This window comes from Thunnus maccoyii, chromosome 1 (genome assembly GCF_910596095.1).
Source record: "Thunnus maccoyii chromosome 1, fThuMac1.1, whole genome shotgun sequence".
NCBI classification, from domain to species: Eukaryota; Metazoa; Chordata; class Actinopteri; order Scombriformes; family Scombridae; genus Thunnus; species Thunnus maccoyii.
In genome coordinates this window covers 630,047-657,877 of record NC_056533.1, presented here as the reverse complement: position 1 = coordinate 657,877, position 27,831 = coordinate 630,047, and the positions used below count along the sequence as shown (strand labels likewise).

Genomic DNA, 27,831 nt, shown 5'->3' with positions numbered 1-27,831 from the left:
ATGACCAGACGCACCAAAAAGTCTCAAGGACACATAGCCTAACTCCAACAGGAAGTCGGCCATTTTGTATCAAAGTTGAAATTTTGCACCGATTTTGTCATTTCCAGCCCGCATACTTTAACGAACTCCTCCTAGAGATTTGACCCCAGGACTTTCAAATTCGGTCCGTATCATCTACAGGCATAGGAGATTAAAAGTTGCTAAAACAATTCTCATTAGTCTTTCCTAGGGGGCGTGGCTGGACGGCGAATTTCGATCCTTCGCCATGAAAAATGAAACGGCTATAACTCCGGCATACATGATCCTAAGAGAGCCAAACCTTTTGTGCTTCATAAGAGTCCCGCCCTGAACGGGTCCATGTGACAATACAGGATATGAGTCATAGCGCCACCTCCTGGCAACAGGAAGTTACATGTTTTACGCTCTGACGCCCTGTGGGCAGTACGGTGATGGAATCCAGCTGAAATTTACTGAGAATAGCCTCAAGACCTTGGAGATCTTATATTATGAAGTTGGTGACCCTTCGTTGAAAGGTGTTGCCATGGCGACGCGGCGAATTCCGATGTGACGCCATGAAATTTCAATGCCTTATAACTTGACTCCACGTGGTCTGATCTTTTCCAAATTTCATATGCTTGTTAAGAGTCCCAATCTGAACACATGTTCAGTCTCATATTTAGCGAAAGTCATAGCGCCACCTACTGGCAACAGGAAGTATCAAGCGTCGTACTTTGTCTAATTACTCCTAGGAAATTTGGCTGATGCACCTGAAATTAAGTCAGCTAATAAACAAGACCTTGGTGATGCTACATTTGGCAGCTCATGACCCAAAACTGAATGCTGTTACCATGGCGACACATCCTTCGCCATGAAATATGATACTGTTTTTCAGGGAGAAGGGATTGCTCTACAGTCATGAAACTTGACACACATGTCTAGAGTGATGTCAGCTAAAATCCTATGTGGTCGCTTTGAATGGGCGTGGCAAAATGGCTCAACAGCGCCCCCTTTCAAATTTCAAAATTGCAGCCCCGCCTTCCAGATTAACGTAGAAAGATGAAATTCACAGGGCACATGTATAATGTCAACACGCACAAAAAAGCCTCTTGAAGCCTTATTGTAAGTGGAACAGGAAGTCGGCCATCTTGAAAAAAATGGTACATTTTCGCCTTTTCTTGGCCATTTCGCATACCTTGTATTTTAAAGAACTCCTCCTACAGAATCCATCGTAAGGACTTCAAAATCAGTGTGTGTCATCTAGACTAGTGTATGATCATGATGGTTTGGCCGTGGCGTGGCGTTGAGTTTTGATGTTTCGCCATGACAGAGGAAATTGATATAACTTGAGTGTACACGGTTGGATCTGCCTCAAACTTTACACAACAAGTCACTGACAAAAGCCCTTGGACTGAGCGTCACTTCGACATGCGCTGGGGTGCGAGGGCCCGATCATCGCTGCTTGCAGCTTTAATTAGGGCCTGAGCCCAAAGGGCGAAGACCCTATTGTTTTTCGTGCGTTTGTTTGTTTATTATTATTCTTTCTTGTTACGCCACTTTAACTCTAAATTTGACCCCTTAAACATGCTCAAAAACTCACCAAATTTGGCACGCACATCAGGAATGGTGAAAAATTTGATAAAATGTAAAAATTAAACCCCAAAGTGCCAAAATGTGCTCTCTAGCGCCACCTACGTATCTAAAACGGCCACCACGGCCCGTAGGAATGTCGTAGAGAGATCGAACCAAAACTCAATTATTCGTCTCATCAAGACCTACAAATCATACGCTGACACCCCTGACCTAAATCCAACAGGAAATCAGCAATGTCCATTTGAAAGTATGATTTTTTGCCAATTTTGGACCTTGAATAAACGCTATCTCCTCCTAGGGCGTTAATGGTATCGGCTTCAAACTTGAATACATGACTTATCACACTGTGTTGAGCAAAAGTTATTAAAAACTTTGTAATAACTCGAACGGTTTAGATTTAGTAAGCCCTGAAAGTTGGAGTGCGACATTACACCTTACAATGTAAACCAATGGGGAGGCAAATTCTGGGCATGGACTTTGTGCCAAACTGGGGCATCTGGCGTCTAAACTATAAGTCCCACCAGTTTCAAACCTGTATCAATGGATTCGCAACGAAAATTCCTACAAAAAAATGATATTTTTATGTAGGATTTGGCCAACGTTATGGGATTTATGAGCATATTTCACAAGTAGAGTACACTAAAATCTTCTCTGCAGCTGTGAGGGAGAGAGAGAGAATGGGAGGGGGGGGATGGGTAAAGTAAACATCTACTGCCTGTGACAGAAGCCCTTGGACTGCAGCAGTGACAGCAGTGTTCAATCCTTACTTTTTTTCAAGGAGTACATGTGCTCCTAAATGAAAGAAATTAGGAGCATATATATAACTTTAGGAGCACACTGAAAAATGTGCAAGTAAGAGTTTCTTAAAGAAAACAATTCATTATAACATATTTACAATTGATCACATACATATTTAAACTCTGTGTGTGTGTGTGTGTGTGTGTGTGTGTGCGTGCGTGTGTATGTAAATCACAATTTGCTGTTTTTAGGGGTCCTTGATTATGGCAAAAAATATAATCACGATCATTTTTTTTCAATATTGAGATCATGATTATTTAACATGATTACTTATTGACTGTCATCTTCTCCAATTGCTGTTGTTCATACATGCACATATTTTTTCTGACTTGGCTGAGGGGACTATTACATATGTGATCGTATATTGTACTAATGATCAAGAAAGACTATAGCTGATATGAGGGAAAAACTCAGGAAGAGGGTGGCAGTAATGCACCCAATATGCTGGTTGCCAACCGTTGTTGCCAACCAAAAAGGCGTGGGTAAAATATTTTTCCTCACCGAGTGGTACATCCTGTCAGCCGAGGGATTTCCTATCTGTGCAGCTGAACAAGGTAGTTCTCTACGGACTGTTTTACCGTGATGGTCACGGTGTTTTTTCCGCAGGTTTCACTTCACTCAGCTGGCCGACAGACCCGCTGATTCTGTCCGCTTTAACCTAAATAACTAATCGGGAGTCGGTGCTCCGTTTGGATCTAAACAGAGAGCCAGGGTTAGCTGAGAGGCTAGCAGAGGCGAATTGGTTGTGCTTCTTTCGGTCATGCTGCAGTTAACGCTCCGCTGCTGCCTGTTTGCTGCCTGTTCTCCGCTTTAACCTAAATAACAAATCGGGACTCGGTGCTCCGTTTGGATCTAAACAGATAGCCGGGGTTAGCTGAGAGGCTAGCAGAGGCTAACTGGTTGTGCTTCTTTCGGTCATGCTGCAGTTAACGCTCCGCTGCTGCCTGCTGACATCGTTTTGCACATCTGATGGTCAGATAACGTCGGACAAAAGTGTCCAACTTGCAAGTGTCCAACCCTGTGCAAAGCTGTTTGTGTTTTGTTTGGTAGAATTAGATTTTTGAATAGCTATTTATTGAATGAAGCATTTGTTAACTTTGTTAATTTTGCTAAGTTTAATAAACACTGTTATATCTTCAAAGAGAAGTTCTTTAGTCATTATTGGTAACATATTGTGAAAAGTGGCTGATTGAAGGAGTCAGAGCTCGAATTCAACCCTTCTTTGTTCACCCTTGAATGATTATCTCTCAGATATTAACATTCTAGGTGAACTCCCATTTATGAGACTATTTTGCTCGGTTATTGGTCCCGGTTTCGGGGTGGTGCTTCGTATCTGTTAGTTCATATTAATAATTCTGTTAATTGTTATAATTAATTATTATTGATCATTGATAATTATAGCAAATAATTAACTGTGTTTTTCGCAGATCCTACAGTTGGTACCTGAATTATTGATTAAGGTTAACAATATTTTGATTTCATAATTCATAATTGTCTGTGAACAGAGGGGTGGGCTCACAGAGAGACACTGGTTAGTATTGTGTGTAAAAAGACTCTCACACTGATCATCTCCAAACGTTTTCTTGGTTCCCACAAGCTCAACTGACTGCGCCGCGGCCCGCTGTGCGCAAGGGCGCGAAGGCCCGTCCAACGCTGCTTGCAGCTTTAATTATTAGGGCCTGAGCCCAAAGGGCGAAGACCCTATTGTTTTTCGTGTGTTTGTTTCTTTCTTTATTATTACGCCACTTTAACTCTAAATGTGACCCCCTAAACATGCTCAAAAACTCACCAAATTTGGCACGCACATCAGGAATGGTGAAAAATTTGATAAAATGTAAAAATTAAACCCCAAAGTGCCAAAATGTGCTCTCTAGCGCCACCTATGTATCTAAAACGGCCGCCACGGCCCGTAGGAATGTCGTAGAGAGATCGAACCAAAACTCAATTATTCGTCTCATCAAGACCTACAAATCATACGCTGACACCCCTGACCTAAATCCAACAGGAAATCTGCAATGTCCATTTCAAAGTATGATTTTTTGCCAATTTTGGACCTTGAATAAACGCTATCTCCTCCTAGGGCGTTAATGGTATCGGCCTCAAACTTTAATACATGACTTATCACACTGTGTTGAGCAAAAGTTATTAAAAACTTTGTAATAACTCGAACGGTTTAGATTTAGTAAGCCCTGAAAGTTGGAGTGCGACATTACACCTTACAATGTAAACCAATGGGGAGGCAAATTCTGGGCATGGCCTTTGTGCCAAACTGGGGCATCTGGCGTCTAAACTATAAGTCCGACCACTTTCAAACCTGTATCAATGGATTCGCGACGAAAATTCCTACAAAAAAATGATATTTTTATGTAGGATTTGGCCAAAGTTATGGGATTTATGAGGATTTTTCACAAGAAGATCACTTTGAAATCTTTCCTTTCAACTGTGAGGGAGAGAGAGAGAATGGGAGGGGGGGGATGGGTAAAGTAAACATCTACTGCCTGTGACAGAAGCCCTTGGACTGCACCACACTCCAGTTACTTAATGCTTCTACATATCTGACAGCAGTGTTCAATCCTTACTTTTTTTCAAGGAGTACATGTGCTCCTAAACGACAGAAATTAGGAGCATACATATAACTTTAGGAGCACACTGAAAAATGTTCAAGTAAGAGTTTCTTTAAGAAAACAATTCATTACATACATATTTACAATTGATCACATACATATTTAAACTCTGTGTGTGTGTGTGTGTGTGTGTGTGTGTGTGTGTGTGTGTGTATGTAAATCACAATTAGCTGTTTTTAGGGGTGCTTGATTATGGCAAAAATTATAATCACAATCATTTTTGTTCAATATTGAGATCATGATTATTTAACATGATTACTTTTTGACTGTCATCTTCTCCAATTGCTGTTGTTCATACATGCACATATTTTTTCTAACTTGGCTGAGGAGACTATTACATATGTAATCATATATTGTAGTAATGATTAAGAAAAACTATAGCCTATATGAGGGAAAAACTCAGGAAGGCTGGAGTTCCGGAGCTCCGTATTAAAACTGTAATGGACCTGCCATGAGGGTGGAGCAAACTCCATTTCCAAGGATGCTTTGCGATTTTCACACTTCAGCAGGGAGCAGTCAACATCGGTCCCTCATTGGCGGAGACGCTCCTGCACAGCGGAGCGTCCTGAGGACGCAGCCATGACATCACCACCCCTTTATAAGCGAGCACGCCCAAACTACACGTCTTTCCCATGTCACTGAGCTAGGGGTAACTCCTGTTCCCCTGTGAGTTAGCTTGACTACCCCACGAACATGTTTTCCCCTCATCGAAGACTCCCCTCGTCGGACGAGACGAGACTTTGCCCGTGTTCACCCGAACACATTCCTGGACCCGAGAGAGACCGCTGCTGCAACCAGCGTCCTCAAATTCCCCCGAGAAAGAGGAAATGAAGTTACTTCGGGATAACGTGGACCGGCTCTGCCCTGCGCGTCTTCGCCGAGTCATCTCTGCTGTTCTCTCCGCCACTCCACTCAGAACCAGCTGCCGTGTTTTCGCCGACCTGTTTTACCTTGATGGTCACGGTGTTTTTTCCGCAGGTTTCACTTCACTCAGCTGGCCGACAGACCCGCTGATTCTCTCCGCTTTAACCTAAATAGCAATTCGGGACTCGGTGCTCCGTTTGGATCTAAACAGAGAGCCGGGGTTAGCTGAGAGGCTAGCAGAGGCTAACTGGTTGTGCTTCTTTCGGTCATGCTGCAGTTAACGCTCCGCTGCTGCCTGTTTGCTGCCTGTTAGTTGTGTTCACCACGCTTGACTATTTTGTGTTTGTCCCGCTCGGGACTACTGTGTTTGTGCTGCCGTGAGTGAGAAAGTAAACTGATTTGTCGATCTTAAACCAGACAACGTGCGTTACAGACTGCCGTCCATACGTGCGCTCTCTGTGGAAAAAGAACCGCTTCTCTCTCTCTCACGATCGCTCTCCCTCCTCCCTCTCTTGTGACTAACACCATACTCACGCGCGCACAGATACACGCACCGACATCGTTTTGCACATCTGATGGTCAGATAACGTCGGACAAAAGTGTCCAACCTGCAAGTGTCCAACCCTGTGCAAAGCTGTTTGTGTTTTGTTTGGTAGAATTAGATTTTAGAATAGCTATTTATTGAATGAAGCATTTGTTAACTTTGTTAATTTTGCTAAGTTTCATAAACACTGTTATATCTTTAAAGAGAAGTTCTTTAGTCATTATTGGTAACATATTGTGAAAAGTGGCTGATTGAAGGAGTCAGAGCTCGAATTCAACCCTTCTTTGTTCACCCTTGACTGATTATCTCTCAGATATGAACATTCTAGGTGAACTCCCATTTATGAGACTACCTTGCTCGGTTATTGGCCCCGGTTTCGGGGTGGTGCTTCGTATCTGTTAGTTCATATTAATAATTCTGTTAATTGTTATAATTAATTATTATTGATAATTGATAATTATAGCAAATAATTAACTGTGTTCTTCGCAGATTCCTACAGTTGGTACCTGAATTACTGATTAAGGTTAACAATATTTTGATGTCATAATTCATAATTGTCTGTGAACGGAGGGGTGGGCTCACAGAGAGACACTGGTTAGTATTGTGTGTAAAAAGACTCTCACACTGATCATCTCCAAACGCTTTCTTGGTTCCCACAAGCTCAACTGACTGCGCCGCGGCCCGCTGTGCGCAAGGGCGCGAAGGCCCGTTCAACGCTGCTTGCAGCTTTAATTAGGGCCCGAGCACCGACCGGTGCGAAGCCCTATTGAAACTGAAGGAATTATTAGGGCCCGAGCACCGACCGGTGCGAAGCCCTATTGAAACTGAAGGAGTTATTAGGGCCCGAGCACCTACCGGTGCGAAGCCCTATTGAAACTGAAGGAATTATTAGGGCCCGAGCACCGACCGGTGCGAAGCCCTATTGGAACTGAAGGAATTATTATTATTATTATTATTCCTCCGAAACAAACGCATTTTTGAGGGCCTAAACATGCACGAAAACTCATGAAAATTTGCACAGATGTCAGGACTGGCGAAAATTTCGATATTTTATGGGTCTCGAAATAAAGCGGGACAAAATGGCTCGACAGCGCCACCTAGAAAGTCAAGAAAATTGAGCCCCTCGATACAGATTGTCGTAGGAGAACGAAATTCGGTATGCATATGTATCATGACCAGACGCACCAAAAAGTCTCAAGGACACATAGCCTAACTCCAACAGGAAGTCGGCCATTTTGTATCAAAGTTGAAATTTTGCACCGATTTTGTCATTTCCAGCCCGCATACTTTAACGAACTCCTCCTAGAGATTTGACCCCAGGACTTTCAAATTCGGTCCGTATCATCTACAGGCATAGGAGATTAAAAGTTGCTAAAACAATTCTCATTAGTCTTTCCTAGGGGGCGTGGCTGGGCGGCGAATTTCGATCCTTCGCCATGAAAAATGAAACGGCTATAACTCCGGCATACATGATCCTAAGAGAGCCAAACCTTTTGTGCTTCATAAGAGTCCCGCCCTGAACGGGTCCATGTGACAATACAGGATATGAGTCATAGCGCCACCTCCTGGCAACAGAAAGTTACATGTTTTACGCTCTGACGCCCTGTGGGCAGCACGGTGATGGAATCCAGCTGAAATTTACTGAGAATAGCCTCAAGACCTTGGAGATCTTATATTATGAAGTTGGTGACCCTTCGTTGAAAGGTGTTGCCATGGCGACGCGGCGAATTTCGATGTGACGCCATGAAATTTCAATGCCTTATAACTTGACTCCACGTGGTCTGATCTTTTCCAAATTTCATATGCTTGTTAAGAGTCCCAATCTGAACACATGTTCAGTCTCATATTTAGCGAAAGTCATAGCGCCACCTACTGGCAACAGGAAGTATCATGCGTCGTACTTTGTCTAATTACTCCTAGGAAATTTGGCTGATGCACCTGAAATTAAGTCAGCTAATAAACAAGACCTTGGTGATGCTACATTTGGCAGCTCATGACCCAAAAACTGAATGCTGTTACCATGGCGACACATCCTTCGCCATGAAATATGATACTGTTTTTCAGGGAGAAGGGATTGCTCTACAGTCATGAAACTTGACACACATGTCTAGAGTGATGTCAGCTAAAATCCTATGTGGTCGCTTTGAATGGGCGTGGCAAAATGGCTCAACAGCGCCCCCTTTAAAATTTCAAAATTGCAGCCCCGCCTTCCAGATTAACGTAGAAAGATGAAATTCACAGGGCACATGTATAATGTCAACACGCACAAAAAAGCCTCTTGAAGCCTTATTGTAAGTGGAACAGGAAGTCGGCCATCTTGAAAAAAATGGTACATTTTCGCCTTTTCTTGGCCATTTCGCATACCTTGTATTTTAAAGAACTCCTCCTACAGAATCCATCGTAAGGACTTAAAAATCAGTGTGTGTCATCTAGACTAGTGTATGATCATGATGGTTTGGCCGTGGCGTGGCGTTGAGTTTTGATGTTTCGCCATGACAGAGGAAATTGATATAACTTGAGTGTACATGGTTGGATCTGCCTCAAACTTCACAGGTTTGATATCAATCCAGGCCTGAGCATGTCTACTTTAAAATATTCATTCAGTGATGCAAACTGGCTCGATAGCGCCCCCTACAGCATTTCAACGCCGCAGTCCCAGCTGAAGGCAAAATAGTGCACAAAGGAAGTGATGTTTCTCTCCTTGATTTGTCTGAAAACAGCCTGAGTCCGGAAACATCTACAAGTCACTGACAAAAGACCTTCGACTGGGCAACACTTCGACATGCGCTGGAGGACATGCTTTTATGTAAATGTCAAATTGATCAGCAGGGCACCGCAGGGAATCGAACCCCATCCCAGTATAAACCAGGAGTAGCCATTACCGGTGCCTTTTGCTTTTTGACACTACATAGAAGGAAAAGCAAAACCTGCATTACCCACAGCATATGGCAGCATTTCATATTATGTCAAAATGACAATTATATTGTAGTTGTTCACCAAATGTCATTTGTGCATTATCAAATATTATCAATACATGTTAGACTTATAAATGCTGTTGTAATGCAGGAAAAAGAAACCCTTGTCATTTATTTTTACAACACCTAATACACAAAATGGTTAAAAATACCAGTTTCATTTCATATTTCATGCTTGGCCATAAATAAGCTTAAATAACATACAACTCATAAAGTTAAAAATCACCAAATAATGCTCACTAAAAACATACATCTACAACAGTTGTAAAGTATTACTGTCCTATGTCAGAAGATATACATTTAAAAGAACAAACAACCGCCTCATGATCACTAAAATATGTTGGCAACACTACTGATTCAATTTCATAATGTGATGTTTTCACATACACATGGTCAATTAATGTGCCCTTCTCTGTTGTGGGCTGTGTAACATATTGAATGTACCCTTTGTCTGTTAGAAATTTGCAGATTGTTGATGATTTCAAGATGTCCTCATTAAAATCTCCCATGATTGCAATTGTGTTACTTTTTGGATCTAGCCAATCAACTAATTTGCCTAGATGTTCTTTAAATAAAGACATGGGATAAGATGGTGGTCGATAAATGACAGCTATTAATATGTTACATGTAACATAGTTATAAATAAAACATTCCAAATTCACATTTGTTGCTTTGATAATATTATATTCCAAATTGTCTGCACTATAAAAGCCGACTCCACCATGCTGTTGTCCTTGAAGTTCAATCAGTGCTGGAATGTTGCTATTGTAAGATAAACTTCGTGGACAACCATGAAAAGTAAAACCATCAATCTTTACAGCTTCAAATGAGGAAGCAGCAGGTAGCCATGTTTCTGTAACAGCAATACAGTTAAGCTGCAATTGCTGTGTACATAATGCCAAATCAGATACATGGTGTGTCAAATTTTGTACATTCATCAAAAATACAGTAAAACTACTTGTACTAAATTTGTGTCTAGTTATATTTTGGTTCAAGAATTGAGGCATACTCTGAATTGTATCCTGAATACCATCCTTACAATATATGGCTTTATCTTCAAAATCTTGAATCACCAAACCTGACAAACTTCTAACACGACTTAGGGCTACATATGCCTGGCCTGCAGAAAATACTTTCTTAAGAGAAACAACAGCACTATCTACAGTAATACCTTGTACTTTATGTACCGTACAAGCCCAAGCAAGTTTCAGCGGAAACTGTCGTCGCATACCACCTTTGTTAGTAACTTTTTCTTCCTCTGGTTCAATACCGGTGGAACCAAAGAAAACTAAGCTACTCGTCGATTGTTTCCTTCTCTGCGCGCCAACATGCTCATCATCAAACTTAACATACACTTTGAGAGGAAACTTACCCTTATCTGCACCAACTATATGAGTTACAGTACCGCAAACCCCATTAACAAGACCATCTGTAACATCCACGTTTTTACACAGCATTACACGCGCATTTTCACCCAACAACAGCTGTTCAGTCAAACATGTGTTATATGTTTTCGCATGATGTCCATTTTTCAATTCTAGTTTGCCTGTTTTCTTATTATTCACAAAATCCTGAGCATCTATCTCGACATATTCAGGACAAATGTTAAGCAGCTGTGCCAAATTATGCTCATTTACTTGTTTATTTGTAGGAAATATGTGTAAAGCTGAGCTGACTTCACCAGTTTCACAATGTTTCAATATTTGTATGTCACTGCTTAACATTGGGGTTCCTTTTGATCGAGTTCTCACCCTGTTCAATAGCTCTGCGAACACGTTATCTTTTTGCCTAACGATTTGTTTTAATTCAACGACCTTAAACAGATTAGACCACAAGCTGACACCTACATCATCTACATATAGGGGTTTCCCTTTTACTGGAGGCAACTGGAAAAAATCTCCAACAGCAACTACACTCACATTTCCAAATGGTGAGAAATCACCGGTTTGCTTAATCTGTCTTAACCTACCGTGAATGTATGACAACAACCTATGATCAACCATTGATATTTCGTCGACTATCAAAATCTGAAGATCACTATATTTAGCGCGCAAAGAATTAACTTTTTCCTCACCCAAAGGTGTGTAGGGTAAACCAACATCTTTTCCGATACTAAACGTGTGGTGAATAGTAGATGCATGCAAATTATATGCAGCAATCCCTGTAGGAGCCGTTAATAACACACTAATATTGTCTGGATGACGACACACCGTTGACAATAGCCTCATTGCCTCATATTGAATCGCTTTTATTAAATGACTTTTTCCTGTCCCTGCACCACCTGTGATGAATATATGGAAGGGATCTGGATTTTTCCCTAATACTTTCTCTAAACACCATTGTCGAATTTGATAAAAAACAGCAAGCTGTGTCTCATTCAAAGATCTAATTAAAGCCAAACCTTCACTTCTACACATGATGTTTTTTCTTTTTTCCAAATGTGCAACATGTTGACTAGTTACTGCTAAATCTGGAATATTTTCCTCATGTTCTTCCACTATCTGTTGTTTGTCTTTTTGTTCTTGGTCACACTGTAAACGCTCCAACTCTTTCTCTGGGCACAACTCACACCACGCATCCTCTAATACACCATCTCTATCAATTGTATTCTGGATTTCATCCAATTCATCTGCTTTAATTTCAAAATGACTTCTATTCAAATCAACAACTGACTTAACAGGATGTCTTGACCCATCACTAAACCTCACATGACCATTTTCGTAAAACTGTGCAAATGTCTCACAGTTTGGAGGTTTTAGCTGCACATCTGCACGATACGGCAAGAACAACTGCATTATACTTTGGTAAAACAATTCTGGATTTTTTGTCTCAGAAAAGCGCGCGTAACGAACAACTGCAGGATCTGTTCGTGTTCTTTTCGTGATAAAACCACAATCATTCTTTAATTTAATGCTGGCCTGAGATTTTTCATTTTTACTCAAAACACGATATTCAGATGCAAATGTTGCCATACACATGTCATTGAATACACTATCATTTGGCCTATTTTTATAACGGTCAACAAAACTAGTCATCCAAACATCTTCTGAGGTACAAGCGCGCGATCTTGCCTTTTGTTTCAACACACTCAAAGGCAAACTCATTCTAACTATATTGTCCCCTGTCGGTACAAATACAACTTTCCTCGAACATTCCTTTAAATGCATATTTGTCAATCTGTATACAGCTTCTTGAGCACACACATCTCTGTTATGCAAATACACACTGCCTAGATTTTTCAATGCCTCCTTTGCACTAACATTTCCCTCCTTAGATGCTTCTCTCTGTGCATTCCCTAACAACAATCCCATCTCTCTTTCTGCCTTAGACATATAAGAGATAATATAAACAACGCACGCATACGCATCAACAACAAATTGCAAGTCTAAATTTGCCTGCCAACATTTTAATAGTGGTTTGCTATACTGATTTATCCAGACTTCATTAACTTGCCTCTTTAACACAATATGTGTATTTCTAGCTAAACACGTATATGCAGCCTCAAAAGTGACCTGATCAATCCCTACACTTTGGAATAAATGTACCACACTATCAAAACTATTCTTCTCATTGGAAAGAGCATTCTTGATTTTTGTCATTATCTCTGCTGCATGTTTTTTCTTCATGTCATTTGAAGTTTTCTGACTATGATTAACACACGTCGAAGATTTATCTGTCTCACAACTGCATGCTTTTTTGCACTCTTCATCATCTTTACGGCGACATATAAACGTTCGAGCGGATGCTGGCCTCGGAAAATTGAAACGACAAACCGTGTTTTTCTTTTTACAAGTTTTTGAATGTCGTTTTGAATGCTGCTGCACAGAAGTGACAGTTTCCAATAAAGTCTCATCTTGGGATGGCAACTCACATGTTATATATTTATCAATAAATTCAACTACTTCTTCATCTGTGTTTTTATCAATCAATGGAGCATTCTCTATCCAAAACAAACAATGCACATGGGGTGAACCGCGCTGCTGAAATTCCACTCGATAAAAGTAATCCTTAATTTTACCAATCGGATGTGATGGCGACATAAGTACCTCTCTCAAAAAAACATGCCAGCGGAAATCAAACATCCTGGCCGCAGTGACAGGATTGCAGCGTAAAAGATCACACCTGTCTGCCCACTCTAAACCTGCAGCAGTCTGTGCTCTACCTTCCTGCTTCAAAATACTATCCAGAAGATTTGTCCAGCGCATATCAGCAGAAGAAAAGGAACAAAACCAGGTAGGAACACCGAGCTGACGAACACAAGCAAGCAGATCACGCTGTGCTCCTTGCCAAAAAGCTGGGGTACCTCGAATCGGTTTAAGGAAACGATACCCATCATCAAACTCCAACAACTTTTTCAAAGATTCATCATTTTTTAACATATCGTTTACCTTATTATCAGGTACGTTTTGAGACATACAGCCTTTCCCTTTTCGTAATGCTATGGATACATTAGAAACAACCTGCTCAATCTCAGACATGTACTGCGCAAAAAAGATATATTCCACATTGTGTGCAAACCTACCATCCGCATGTAGAATTCTGTTATTAAAATATCGCGACAACGTCAAACGATTTGCTCTACTTTCATGATAAGTATTACGTCCCTGCGGAAACAACACCGGAAAGCATTTGGCTTCGTTTGCATGATCCGAAAGCAATTTTACAGGACTATTTCCTTCTGCTGGAGCAAGGTTCAATATATCATCAAAATATTGATCCAGCATTTCCTGACCAATATCCACAGGCATGAGACACGTATCCTGAAACATACAATGTTGTTGTCTATCGTGCAAAAGCTCATCTTCACAATCAACTTTACCACTTTCAACATCACCATCAGTGTCTTTCCCTAAATCACCCTCTTCCCTACAAAACTCATTTAACCAAGCTTCATTAAACTCTACATCTTTATAATGGACATTTGTCCTTTTTAAATACTGCAATGCCTGCCTTACATGCATAGTATCAACAAACTGATACTCATAATGCCCTTTATACGTTAACTTGCGTTTCAATTTTACACGCAACAAAGATCCTTCCATATTACAACGAGGCAGAACATTACTAGTCTGCACAATATTTGCTGGAACACATGTTACCGGTCCATGTACACCATTCTGTCCTCCCTTAGGTAACGCTAACATTTTCATAAATGGTATATGTAAAGAAATCAAATGCTGCTCTAAACTATTCAAACATGCCAACTCTGGTGGAATGGGATCAACTTTCAAACTGTTTATTGCACATTCAGGTGGCATTATACCTTTATTAATCTTACCATGACAAGTGTAACAAATCCACAGACAACCTCTAGCTGTATCCAACAACTGACATGGCTTTTCACAGTCCTTATTACATTTGTGTAAATACACTTCAGTGATACATTTATCTGCAAATGATGCTACTGCTTCATTCTTGTTATAAAAATCCCTCTTACAATTCAAAACCTGATGTCTAAACAACAATCTATGACAGACGCAACACACAAACTCTGGCCCATCCTTTACTTTAGCCAAAAACTGCTGCATAACAAAATCAAACTGCTCCTCCTTTTCTTTCAATTGTTGCCCCTTCACTTTGTTGGCTGCTAAAACACGCTTCTTATGGTCAGCATTTCCATAATATCTCGCTTTAGTCATGGCTTTTACACTTTGTCTATGCAACATATCTCTCCTATATTTGCTTACACTCATTTCCTTAACTTTCTCCCTATGCAACATATCTCTCCTATATTTGCTTACACTCATTTCCTTAACTTTCTCCCTATGCAACAAATTTTTCTGATATTTCCCGACACTCATTATCTTAACTTTCTCCCTATGCAACAAATTTTTCTGATATTTCCCGATACTCATTATCTTAACTTTCTCCCTATGCAACACATTTTTCTGATATTTCACTTTAATCTTTTCCTTACGTTTCTCCCTATGCTGCACACTTTCCTGATATTTCTTTTTCATTTGTAGATACTTTTTCTTTATAAAATACTTAGAAATAGCATTATTTGTTGCTGTACTCTGTTCCTGGACTTTCTGATCGCTCTTACTTGTGTTCTCTGTCACAGCGCTAACCCATGAACATTCCTCTGCACTCTGCCGTCTCAAATCGTACACTTTGGACTCAGACCTGTTCAACTTGCAGCTACCATAACAACTATGGAGTTCAGGCTGATGAACACAAACAACACTTTCATAATGGTTACCATTACAATTTTCTAAGTAGATCCCCTGTTTTGAAAAACACCTATATTTGCAACTATATTCTAGCCATCGATCATCATGATAAGTAAAGATATTAACTCCTAAACAATCTGCTGCTGCCTGTATTTCAACCTCAGTTGCCCAACTGCCAACATATCGCATTTTTGAACTTTTAATGTATTCTACCACTGAAGAATATTCACTTCTCAAGATACTTTTATAGTCCGCAGCATTACTCTCTAATTGTTTCACAACAGCAAGTCTAATTTTCCTATGGTTCTTTTGTGTTCCACTAACAGCTTGGGAAATCGCTCTAAAGAAACAGTTACCGTCAGCCACTATTTTCTCATTCTTACACGGCGTTCCCAACAGACCAACTTCTGTAGGCATTGGTGCATCATATTTCTCAAACTCTACATTAAACTGTGTACATAAAGCCTGCGCAACATCTTTACAAATGGGATCAAACCACAGCTTTTTCGAAGTTACATCACTGACAAACACAACATCTGAATTCACTACAGCCACATTATTCCTTTTCATTTTCTTAGCAGCACAAGTTTGCCCTGTAATCTTACGCTTCGTACCTCGGTCAACTTTACTTCCTGAAGGAATACCACATACCAGCGATGAACCGAAAGCCATGGATGCAGTTTCACAAGTCGTGACAGTGTCAGTACACTTTGTTGTTCTCAACTCAGACTTACTGCCCCCGCAAATGACACGAACACCAGCAATCTCATATGGTCTGTCATTTTGAGTGAGAGATGTAGACAAATTGCATATGAAACTGTACACCTCTTTAAGACAACTAAAATATACAACAACACTATTACCGTTAGGATCTGGCATTCCAGCAGCACTGCGCGCATGGGAATCAACAACCGCATAGCGTCCGTTTTGACGAATGACTGCACACGTGGTACCACACAATGTTAGCAAACATGTATCATATTTCTCAAACATGTTTTTCAAGCTATTTTGTAGAGACATGAATATGCCAGCCTGAATAAACTCTCCATCAACCACACTGACATCACCCGATACATAGTCACCATAACGAAACTCAAAGTTATGTCCATCTATAACCCAGTGCTTTGGCAAATCAGGAACACACAAGAATTTAGATGATCCACTAATCTTCTTGTTGTCTCTCAAAGACGTGTACAACTGATCACCTAAAACTACGACCCTGTCTAGATCTTTTACCTGCCATGCAAAAACACTGTCAACCGCATGTTTTGCCAGACTTACCAAACCAACAGCCATACATTGGAATCCCCCATATTTAAAGCGATTACTACCCTGATGATACGAACCTGTTACACTATGTTGAACATGGCTAGAAGTACCAGCTACTACAGAAGACCATAATACGCTGGAGCTAGGGCTAGCCTTGCTCTTCACCTTACCAGATCCTGATGAGTGCTGATGATGAAGACTCTCCTTGTCCGGCATCTGTAATAAAGATAAATGGAGATTTTGATCAGTGCGCTCCCATCATCATCCTCATCAGAAATAGACAAAACAAAACACTCTCGATCACAGACTGTATTACACCTTTAGTTAGTCTTCATCTAGTTAGGTGTATTTATTGAGTTCAACAAAAAAGGCTGGTTACTATTTCCATGTTTACACTTGATTTCATCTAGACTATATTACGTTTCCAAAGTGCAACTACTACTACTACTACTACAAATAATAACAAAACTGTTTTCAATCATGCATATACTACACTAACAATAGCATAGCTGATGACTAGATTCAAAAACATTCAGACTAAGAGCACAAACCTCCTCTGTTCCAACCAATTGAATGGGACTGGTAGGTGCATCATGGGAAAACACCTCCACAACACAAGGGGTTCCCTCCTCCTATAAAAACAAAATACCACATGAAAAAACACAATGTATAAACTGCATAGACATGGGGCTTTAATGCTACAAAAAATATCAATTTGTAATTATCATTTATACTACATGAACAGTGACAATAAAGTAGTTTCACTAACTCCATTACAAGAAAACAGAACGAAACAGAAAATTTTCATTCAGAGCACCTACCTCCTCGCCTGCAGCCACTGTCTTGACACTGGTAGGTGAATCCTGGGAAAACACCTCCACAACACAAGGGGTTGCCTCCTCCTACAACACAAAAAACAAAATACCCCATGAAAAAAAACAATGTATAAACTGCATAGACATGGGGCTTTAATGCTACAAAAAATATCAATTTGTAATTATCATTTATACTACATGAACAGTGACAATAAAGTAGCTTCACTAACTCCATTACAAGAAACCAGAACAAAACAGAAAATTTTTAGTGAGAGCACCTACCTCCTCGCCTGCAACCACTGTCTTGACAATGGTAGGTGAATCCTGGGAAAACACCTCCACAAAACAGGGGGTTGCCTCCTCCTACAACACAAAAAGCAAAAACAAAATAAAATTAAACAAAATGAATGAACCACATTACTAAAATACTTCCTTGCAAGTCTGCTGTGACACAAAATATCTTCTGGCTTCTAGTGCAAGAACAAAACATCCTTTATAAACATTAGGTCTGTATTATACAATTTGCTTCGACTTTACAGATATACAATGCGTATAACTAATCCATGTTTTTTTATATGCAACCTTATAGGCTACCAATTTAAACTAGACTTGCATGATTGTAAATAATGCTGAAGTGTAAAATACATTCACACAAACCTCCACCGGCAGAACATCTTTCACAGGACAGCCAGGTGAGGCCTCACAAGACACGAGCTGGGTGCCAGGTTTAGCCACAACCTAGGAAGGAAACACAATTGAAAGAACTGTATAAATGTACTTTATCATTGTTTCACAATTACTCCCTGAATATTACAAACAGGTAAATATGTCATTACTATCTTCTCAAACTATACAAAAGAAAAATGTAAATATAACATTTAAAAAAAGAAAAGTTACCAACCTGCTGCTGTCCACGTTTCCTTTTTGAGGCAACAGCTTTCTGCCGGCGGACCACATTTGGCTTCTAATGTAAGACAAAAACAATTTAAATACAAATACAAATTTGGGGCATAAGTAAATTCATACAATATAACAGTCCCATTCTGTGTCAAGACAAAACACTTATAAAAAGGCCTCACAAATACAATTTGAATGCAAATTACCAGTTTGCCTTGTGGAACAGCCGTGCACACAGGGCTAGGGAGATGCGATGGGACAGCTTTGTCCATCGCATCCAACACGGCACTGCTGAAACGGACGGGATTCAGCGGGATGAAACACTTGACTGATGTTTCATCTGCCTGTGGAAAACAAAAGAACAAGACCATTGTTGCAAATGTATCTTGAAAATAAGCCAAAACATGCACACAGGTACAGCAACAAATGGATATCACTTTGTCCGCACAGTGTTACACTAGTCAGGAAAAATCTTCCACTCCAAAAACTAAAACACACATACAATATGCAATGTCTCACCTTCCTGCCCTTGCTGACAACTGTCCAGTCAAAAGGGTTTGACGGACGCGGCACAGGTGCTTCTCCCTTCACCACCACCTTTGGTACAAAGGTTCTCCCAGGGGGTGAAGTCCTGAGAGGAACCTGGGGCGTAGGTGGTGGTGTCTCCAATAGCTGATAAGCAGACATCCAGATCAGCTGAGAGAGGATCGCCATACCGCCAGCATCACTCAGGTGGACCTGCAAAATATAAGCAATAAATAATATTTTACAAAACAGAAGTTTTCATGTCTGTATGAATCTACAATGAATTGCACTTTAAAAATCAACTAAACTTGAGTATAGTAAGTTTTTCCATTGGCAATCTTATCAGATATTGTTCTACTTACGCCATCTCTGCTCCACAAGTCCAGGCGATCCAAGGGGAAGTGCTCAGCGGTGGGAAAGTATCTGATACCTAAAAAAAAAAAAAACAACAACACTGAAACAAAAAACTCACACACACACACACATCATGAAACAGTGAAATATCTACATATATTAATTTGTCACTTTATATCATATTAACTGAATGAATTCTTTGATTCCTATAATCAGATAGGCCAAAAAGAAATCATCTGTTATACATATCAAAACTAACACTAAAACTTTCTTTTCAACTTACCCATGCTGGCTGCCACACGATGGAACTCTTGCCGCATGAGTTCCTGAATACCCAGGTCTGCATTCAGGCGAGGTGTGAAATCCTGGACAAAGACCTATACAAAACAAAAGTATTTCCATAATGATGAAAATTATTGTATACAATTTTCACCAGGTAACCCAATCAAATAATGCGTAGTACCAAAGACTATTTACTACTATAAAGCATACCGTTGTCCAGAGACTGCACGCGCTGCGCAGGAACTGTCGAAAGTCAGCTCCCGCCTCATCAACCGTCCTGCTGGCGGTCAGGTTGTTGCTGGGGGCCATCACACAGACTGCGTCGGGTGTCCGAGGTACAGCAGCATGCAACATCTCGGTCCTCAACTCAGACGCACAGGCCCCCGGGGTCGACATGAAGCCAAAGGAGAGGCGTCCCTCTGGCATCTTCACAAATCCATCTACCATGGCCCGTAGATGGGAGGCTCCAATGACAAGAACGAACTGGAACAACAAACAATTTAATCAATTACAATCAATAACAACTCTTTACATCAAAGGTTTTTTATTAAACCAATAATACCTTCTTGTCAGGATCCTCAGGTGGAATGACCAATTTGTGACTGCGCCCAGTCAAAGCAGAAATTGGCCACTTCTTCACCTTATGACGAAAACCTGTGCCCTCACCTGTTTATAAAAACACAACAACCCCACAAAAAGTTCAATTAAAAATTTGGAACAAACAAATGCATGGAAACATACATTACAATCATACTACAACTATGTAATGCATATACATATAAGAAAAAGCTGTACTGAAAAAACTGTTGAATACATACGGGCACAGGTGCCAGTGGAAGGCCGCTGAGGTCCGGAAACCACAAGACGGCGCTCCGCCATGCTCTGCCTGGCTGCCTGAGAACGGCGAAAGGACTTCTTGCGAGGCATCTGAAAATATGCAGACACAACTGGTTAATTTACATTATGACACTGTGCTATATGACATTACTAAACACTTCTAACACACAATAGAGGTACTATTACATTTTTTCATACATCTAACATATCATTTACAATGGCGGGAAAATATTTCAAATTATTGTTTTCTGTAATAGACAGACCGCGCGCGCCAACCCACACACACACACACACACACACACACACACTTTATCAATGAAAGAAACTTGGCCACAAGGGATATATAATTTCTGATAAAATAACATGGTTAATATAAGGGACTCCGACGATGTGTACAAGTTTACAGACCATAGACTAAGAAAAAGTGGCTATATTTGGTTGATAGGATGGCGTTAATCATAGCTAGTTTAGCAGAGTGCTTTGACAATCTATGTTTAACAATACAAATAATAATGCTAAAGCTAAATTTCGATAGTGGGAGTGCAGCTATCCGTTAACACAAAACGTACGTTACTCATAGGACAACGTTTGAAATTACCATACTCGAAACATAAAAAAACACTGTTCCTAAAGCTATAATTGACTTCACACAGGAGCTAATGACACACATGAGGATAAAATGATAATGAGCCACAAATACCTTAAAACTTTGTCGCTAATTATAAAACATTTCATTCACTTACAGTGCGTTCACCAAAAGTCCACCGAAGAGAAGAAGAATGCTGTCAAAGTCGCTGCTAAAGTCGCTGCTGAAGTTGCTGTTGAAATTGCAGAAAGGCTCACAAGCTAGCTTGTTCGCGCTATCGCTCTCTCACCAGTTGTCACAATGTCCGAAAACAAAGCAACAAGCGGCAAACGTTATCTCACCAGTATTTATACCTTAACCTTTGCGGCTTTCAAAATTCAAATCAGCCAACCAGGAGTGCCGACAAATATGCGCAAAGCTGCTGAAGAAAAAAACATACCGGATACCATTACGGAAGTTGTCAAAATAAAAGCCTTTGCGTTCCAGCGCACAATGTTATTAAAAGGAAATAGTTGTAATGAACTGCTACATTTAAAATTAATCAGTACTTTACAAATAAACTGAGTATTAATGCTTCAAGAGGTAATATGTTGAAACAAAAAAGACAGAAACCAATACTGACCTGGTTAGATAAAAAATATTGAAAATAACATAAAAAAGGATATTAATAAGTAATTACTCACGTTACTCTAACAACTAAATTGCTCCATTTCATGAATTTTTACAGATTAATCTATGTTGTGAAAATAATCATAAAGCTATAAATAAAACAATATAATGTTTTATTTTTGAACAGAGAAGTGACTGTGTACCAATAAAACCCAAATATGGAGCTGGTACATAGTATAACTTTATTAAAATTTACCTATTAATAATATTGTGGGTGGAGGGGGTTCTTCTGCATTGACAACAGAATAACACACACTTCAAGGGGCACCTGTTAAATAATATTGTGACTAATACACCTGATAACAGTCAATCAACAACCACAAGAACATTTGAAAAAACTTTATTTGAACAAAACCAACAAAAAAATTTTTTTAAAAAATTATGAGGTGGAGGGTTCCTCTTCCTCTTCCTCTTCCTCTGGAGGAATGGCAGCATCTGCAGACATGGTAGACAAAAATATTAAAACAGTCATTGTGACAATAACACTTTATGACATAAATTCTTTTGAACTATATATATATATATATATATATATATATATATATATAATGCATATGAATATAAAACATGCAATGGTACTCAATAACATCTACAATAGCCTCTCCACAACTGAACAAACAATTACCATCTTTAATAAAACAGGCACACGCCCGCTCCACCTCCAACTGCTCCTGCAGTTCCTTTATTTGCTGCTGCGCATGGAGCAGCTGCAGTTGAAGCTGATGCTTCTGCTGCTGCTCCATGCGCAGCTTCATCTCGGCCGCCCGGCGAAGACGAATGTCTTTTGCCATCTTGTGGCAGACTCGGCCATGTACCCCGACGCTCTGCTCATATAGCTGGCGTCGGGGCACTGCCTCGTCGTTGCATGAATACTGTGAACAGATAAACACATGCTGATTTGAATCCAATTACTTGATAACATTAAAAAAAAATAAACAATAGCAAGGTAAAAATCACACCTTGATTTAAAAAAAAAAGTATTTGCCGGTTTTATAAAGTATTATGTACATGGAATTTGATTTGTATGAGCATAACATTGTATTTTTCCATATTATCATGTCGATATTATTTTCCAAATACCATATTTATTTTTCCGATGTGTTTTGTCCAACTCATAAAGAATCTCATAAATACTCTCTACACAAAAACTACCACATTAATCACTTACAGAATGTAGCTGCAGCTCCTGCCGGAGCTGCTCCATCTCAGCATCATCAGTTCTACTGAATTTCGAGGGTGATGCCTCAGCCATCTGCGCAACAACATAAAACCCGACACAATAATTAAACTACAAACAACAAAGATAAATACTTAATTAATAACCACATACTATGGAAAGAAAACAAAACAAAAATATCACATCATATCATATATCATATAGATATAGCACATTTTTAATTCAGAGAAAAAGTAATTAATTGTGCAACTACAAGCCTGTATATGCTTTTACACTTTAATTACACGGGGTCGTAATTTCATAAGGCGTATAAACAATTACTATCTCTGCTGAATTTTGCTATCATTTCAAGTCGCCTTCTCGCTACTTCGCTACTCTTTAGTACTTTCTGAACGCGGCAGACGCTGCCCATCCCCCACCCCACCATTTGTGCAGAGCTGCAGAGCAGCGAAACACAGCAATGACAAGTTGAGAATTAACTATGACCAAAGCTTTGCAAATAAAAATCCAAGAACAGTACTTTATTACAAAGTAACCGAAAAGCAATGAAGAGACTCAAAACTAATAAAAAGATATTGTCATAAAAGGTTTAATTTACGTATTACGAAATAAAAAATATAGCATAATATGTGTAATAGTAAACATGTTCTATCGTCACAAGACATATTTCGTCATGTAACATATCCCGAACTCATATTTCCTATTAAAAATGACAAGTGAAAACACAGTAGAAGAGATGCTAACCTTCAGCTTGCTTAAGTGGATCTGGTTGCCCGGCTATTTTTTTTTACACATACTCCAGGTAGCCCCGCCCCTACTCTGCCTCTGATTGACTAAGGTTAAATCGGAACATAACATGTCGACCAATCCTCATCCTCTTAATAAAGCATGGACGCTACATGAGAATGACACATGATCAAAAGCCGTTGCCATGGCAACACATCAATAGCCGCAATCAATTCCTTGTTTCAGCGACAAGGAATGGCCAACAGTCACGAAACTTGACACATGTCTGAAGAGACACAAAATTACATTTTGTATGAGTCATTGACATGTATGACACAAAATAACTCAAAAGTGCCCCATAAAAAATGTCTAAATTGAAGCCCAGCCTTAAAGATTAACATAGAAAATGAAATTCACAGGGCATATGTAATTTATTCACACGCACAAAAAGCATCCAACAAGAAGTCCACCATTTTGAAAAACTTTTTCACTGCCATTTGTCATGCCTTGTATTTTAACAAACTCCTCGTACGGAATTTGTCGTAAGGACTTCAAAATCAGTGTGCGTCTTCAACAGGAAGTTACATGTTTTTACGCTCTGACGCCCTGTGATTAGGACGGTGATCGAATCCAGCTGAAATTTACTCAGGAAACTCTCAAGACCTTGGAGATCGTATATTATGAAGTTGGTGACACTTCGTCGAAAGGTGTTGCCATGGCGAAGCAGCGAATTCCGATGTGACGCCATGACATTTCAACGCCTTATAACTTCACTCCACGTGGTCTGATCTTTTCCAAATTTCATATGCTTGTTAAGAGTCTCGGTCTGAACACATGTTCAGTCTCATATTTAGCGAAAGTCATAGCGCCACCTACTGGCAACAGGAAGTATCATGCGTCGTACTTTGTCTAATTACTCCTAGGAAATTTGGCTGATGCACCTGAAATTAAGTCAGCTAATAAACAAGACCTTGGTGATGCTACATTTGGCAGCTCATAACCCAAAACTGAATGCTGTTACCATGGCGACACATCCTTCGCCATGAAATATGATACTGTTTTTCAGGGAGAAGGGATTGCTCTACAGTCATGAAACTTGACACACATGTCTAGAGTGATGTCAGCTAAAATCCTATGTGGTCGCTTTGAATGGGCGTGGCAAAATGGCTCAACAGCGCCCCCTTTAAAATTTCAAAATTGCAGCCCCGCCTTCCAGATTAACGTAGAGAGATGAAATTCACAGGGCACATGTATAATGTCAAGACGCACAAAAAAGCCTCTTGAAGCCTTATTGTAAGTCGAACAGGAAGTCGGCCATCTTGAAAAAAATGGTACATTTTCGCCTTTTCTTGGCCATTTCGCATACCTTGTATTTTAAAGAACTCCTCCTACAGAATCCATCGTAAGGACTTAAAAATCAGTGTGTGTCATCTAGACTAGTGTATGATCATGATGGTTTGGCCGTGGCGTGGCGTTGAGTTTTGATGTTTCGCCATGACAGAGGAAATTGATATAACTTGAGTGTACACGGTTGGATCTGCCTCAAACTTTACACAACAAGTCACTGACAAAAGCCCTTCGACTGAGCGTCACTTCGACATGCGCTGGGGTGCGAGGGCCCGATCATCGCTGCTTGCAGCTTTAATTATTATTATTATTATTATTATTATTATTATTATTCCTCCGAAACAAACGCATTTTTGAGGGCCTAAACATGCACGAAAACTCATGAAAATTTGCACAGATGTCAGGACTGGCGAAAATTGCGATATTTTATGGGTCTCGAAATAAAGTGGGACAAAATGGCTCGACAGCGCCACCTAGAATTGATCCCCTCGATACAGATTGTCGTAGGAGAACGAAATTCGGTATGCATATGTATCATGACCAGACGCACCAAAAAGTCCCAAGGACACATAGCCTAACTCCAACAGGAAGTCGGCCATTTTGTATCAAAGTTGAAATTTTGTCATTTCCAGCCCGCATACTTTAACGAACTCCTCCTAGAGATTTGACCCCAGGACTTTCAAATTCGGTCCGTATCATCTACAGGCATAGGAGACTAAAAGTTATTAAAACAATTCTCATTAGTCTTTCCTAGGGGGCGTGGCTGGGCGGCGAATTTCGATCCTTCGCCATGAAAAATGAAACGGCTATAACTCCGGCATACATGATCCTAAGAGAGCCAAACCTTTTGTGCTTCATAAGAGTCCCGCCCTGAACGGGTCCATGTGACAATACAGGATATGAGTCATAGCGCCACCTCCTGGCAACAGGAAGTTACATGTTTTACGCTCTGACACCCTGTGGGCAGCACGGTGATGGAATCCAGCTGAAATTTACAGAGAATAGCCTCAAGACCTTGGAGATCTTATATTATGAAGTTGGTGACCCTTCGTCGAAAGGTGTTGCCATGGCGACGCGGCGAATTTCGATGTGACGCCATGAAATTTCAATGCCTTATAACTTGACTCCACGTGGTCTGATCTTTTCCAAATTTCATATGCTTGTTAAGAGTCCCGATCTGAACACATGTTCAGTCTCATATTTAGCCAAAGTCATAGCGCCACCTACTGGCAACAGGAAGTATCATGCGTCGTACTTTGTCTAATTACTCCTAGGAAATTTGGCTGATGCACCTGAAATTAAGTCAGCTAATAAACAAGACCTTGGTGATGCTACATTTGGCAGCTCATGACCCAAAACTGAATGCTGTTACCATGGCGACACATCCTTCGCCATGAAATACGATACTGTTTTTCAGGGAGAAGGGATTGCTCTACAGTCATGAAACTTGACACACATGTCTAGAGTGATGTCAGCTAAAATCCTGTGTGGTCGCTTTGAATGGGCGTGGCAAAATGGCTCAACAGCGCCCCCTTTAAAATTTCAAAATTGCAGCCATGCCTTCCAGATTAACGTAGAAAGATGAAATTCACAGGGCACATGTATAATGTCAACACGCACAAAAAAGCCTCTTGAAGCCTTATTGTAAGTCGAACAGGAAGTCGGCCATCTTGAAAAAAATGGTACATTTTCGCCTTTTCTTGGCCATTTCGCATACCTTGTATTTTAAAGAACTCCTCCTACAGAATCCATCGTAAGGACTTCAAAATCAGTGTGTGTCATCTAGACTAGTGTATGATCATGATGGTTTGGCCGTGGCGTGGCGTTGAGTTTTGATGTTTCGCCATGACAGAGGAAATTGATATAACTTGAGTGTACACGGTTGGATCTGCCTCAAACTTTACACAACAAGTCACTGACAAAAGCCCTTGGACTGAGCGTCACTTCGACATGCGCTGGGGTGCGAGGGCCCGATCATCGCTGCTTGCAGCTTTAATTATTATTATTATTATTATTCCTCCGAAACAAACGCATTTTTGAGGGCCTAAACATGCACGAAAACTCATGAAAATTTGCACAGATGTCAGGACTGGCGAAAATTTCGATATTTTATGGGTCTCGAAATAAAGCGGGACAAAATGGCTTGACAGCGCCACCTAGAAAGTCAAGAAAATTGAGCCCCTCGATACAGATTGTCGTAGGAGAACGAAATTCGGTATGCATATGTATCATGACCAGACGCACCAAAAAGTCTCAAGGACACATAGCCTAACTCCAACAGGAAGTCGGCCATTTTGTATCAAAGTTGAAATTTTGCACCGATTTTGTCATTTCCAGCCCGCATACTTTAACGAACTCCTCCTAGAGATTTGACCCCAGGACTTTCAAATTCGGTCCGTATCATCTACAGGCATAGGAGATTAAAAGTTGCTAAAACAATTCTCATTAGTCTTTCCTAGGGGGCGTGGCTGGGCGGCGAATTTCGATCCTTCGCCATGAAAAATGAAACGGCTATAACTCCGGCATACATGATCCTAAGAGAGCCAAACCTTTTGTGCTTCATAAGAGTCCCGCCCTGAACGGGTCCATGTGACAATACAGGATATGAGTCATAGCGCCACCTCCTGGCAACAGGAAGTTACATGTTTTACGCTCTGACGCCCTGTGGGCAGCACGGTGATCGAATCCAGCTGAAATTTACTGAGAATAGCCTCAAGACCTTGGAGATCTTATATTATGAAGTTGGTGACCCTTCGTCGAAAGGTGTTGCCATGGCGAC

At 40.3% G+C, this 27,831-nt stretch overlaps 3 protein-coding genes across 14 annotated transcripts in view; 1 reads left to right on the top strand and 2 right to left on the bottom strand.

Moving 5' to 3' along the window:
• Nucleotides 1–27,831, top strand: part of adamts17 (ADAM metallopeptidase with thrombospondin type 1 motif, 17) — a 626,422-nt gene that overhangs the window by 374,484 nt on the left and 224,107 nt on the right. The gene's annotated exons all lie outside the window — the stretch shown is intronic.
• On the bottom strand, nucleotides 8,897–17,322 carry LOC121898576. 2 transcript variants are annotated; one of them, XM_042413808.1, is made up of 2 exons: nucleotides 15,254–17,322; nucleotides 8,897–15,145 (listed from the first exon to the last, which is right to left on the bottom strand). In XM_042413808.1, exons 1-2 carry the CDS (start codon nucleotides 17,051–17,053, stop codon nucleotides 9,668–9,670), a joined length of 7,278 nt encoding a protein of 2,425 aa, XP_042269742.1. In that variant the 5' UTR covers nucleotides 17,054–17,322; the 3' UTR covers nucleotides 8,897–9,667. The 2 variants fall into 2 exon arrangements, with proteins under 2 accessions (XP_042269742.1, XP_042269826.1); XM_042413892.1 differs by having other exon boundaries at nucleotides 10,805–10,905; nucleotides 10,937–17,322.
• On the bottom strand, nucleotides 18,623–24,282 carry LOC121899479. 3 transcript variants are annotated; one of them, XM_042415490.1, is made up of 7 exons: nucleotides 22,971–24,282; nucleotides 20,529–22,674; nucleotides 20,273–20,376; nucleotides 19,921–20,193; nucleotides 19,712–19,805; nucleotides 19,437–19,504; nucleotides 18,623–19,287 (listed from the first exon to the last, which is right to left on the bottom strand). In XM_042415490.1, exons 2-7 carry the CDS (start codon nucleotides 20,635–20,637, stop codon nucleotides 18,886–18,888), a joined length of 1,050 nt encoding a protein of 349 aa, XP_042271424.1. In that variant the 5' UTR covers nucleotides 20,638–22,674; nucleotides 22,971–24,282; the 3' UTR covers nucleotides 18,623–18,885. The 3 variants fall into 3 exon arrangements, with proteins under 3 accessions (XP_042271424.1, XP_042271380.1, XP_042271300.1); XM_042415446.1 differs by having other exon boundaries at nucleotides 20,529–23,054; nucleotides 23,724–24,282; XM_042415366.1 differs by having other exon boundaries at nucleotides 20,529–24,282.

Coding starts and splice junctions, on each gene's coding strand:
- LOC121898576 (XM_042413808.1), bottom strand. CDS start 17,053: ATGCCGGACAAGGAGAGTCTTCATCATCAGCACTCATCAGGATCTGGT. Junction 15,146..15,253: donor TGCATAGGGAGAAAGTTAAG/ATAATGAGTATC, acceptor GAGAAAGTTAAG/GAAATGAGTGTAAGCAAATA.
- LOC121899479 (XM_042415366.1), bottom strand. CDS start 20,637: ATGCCTCGCAAGAAGTCCTTTCGCCGTTCTCAGGCAGCCAGGCAGAGC. Junction 19,806..19,920: donor CGTGCAGTCTCTGGACAACG/GTATGCTTTATA, acceptor TGTTTTGTATAG/GTCTTTGTCCAGGATTTCAC. Junction 19,505..19,711: donor TCGTGTGGCAGCCAGCATGG/GTAAGTTGAAAA, acceptor TTTTTTTTTTAG/GTATCAGATACTTTCCCACC.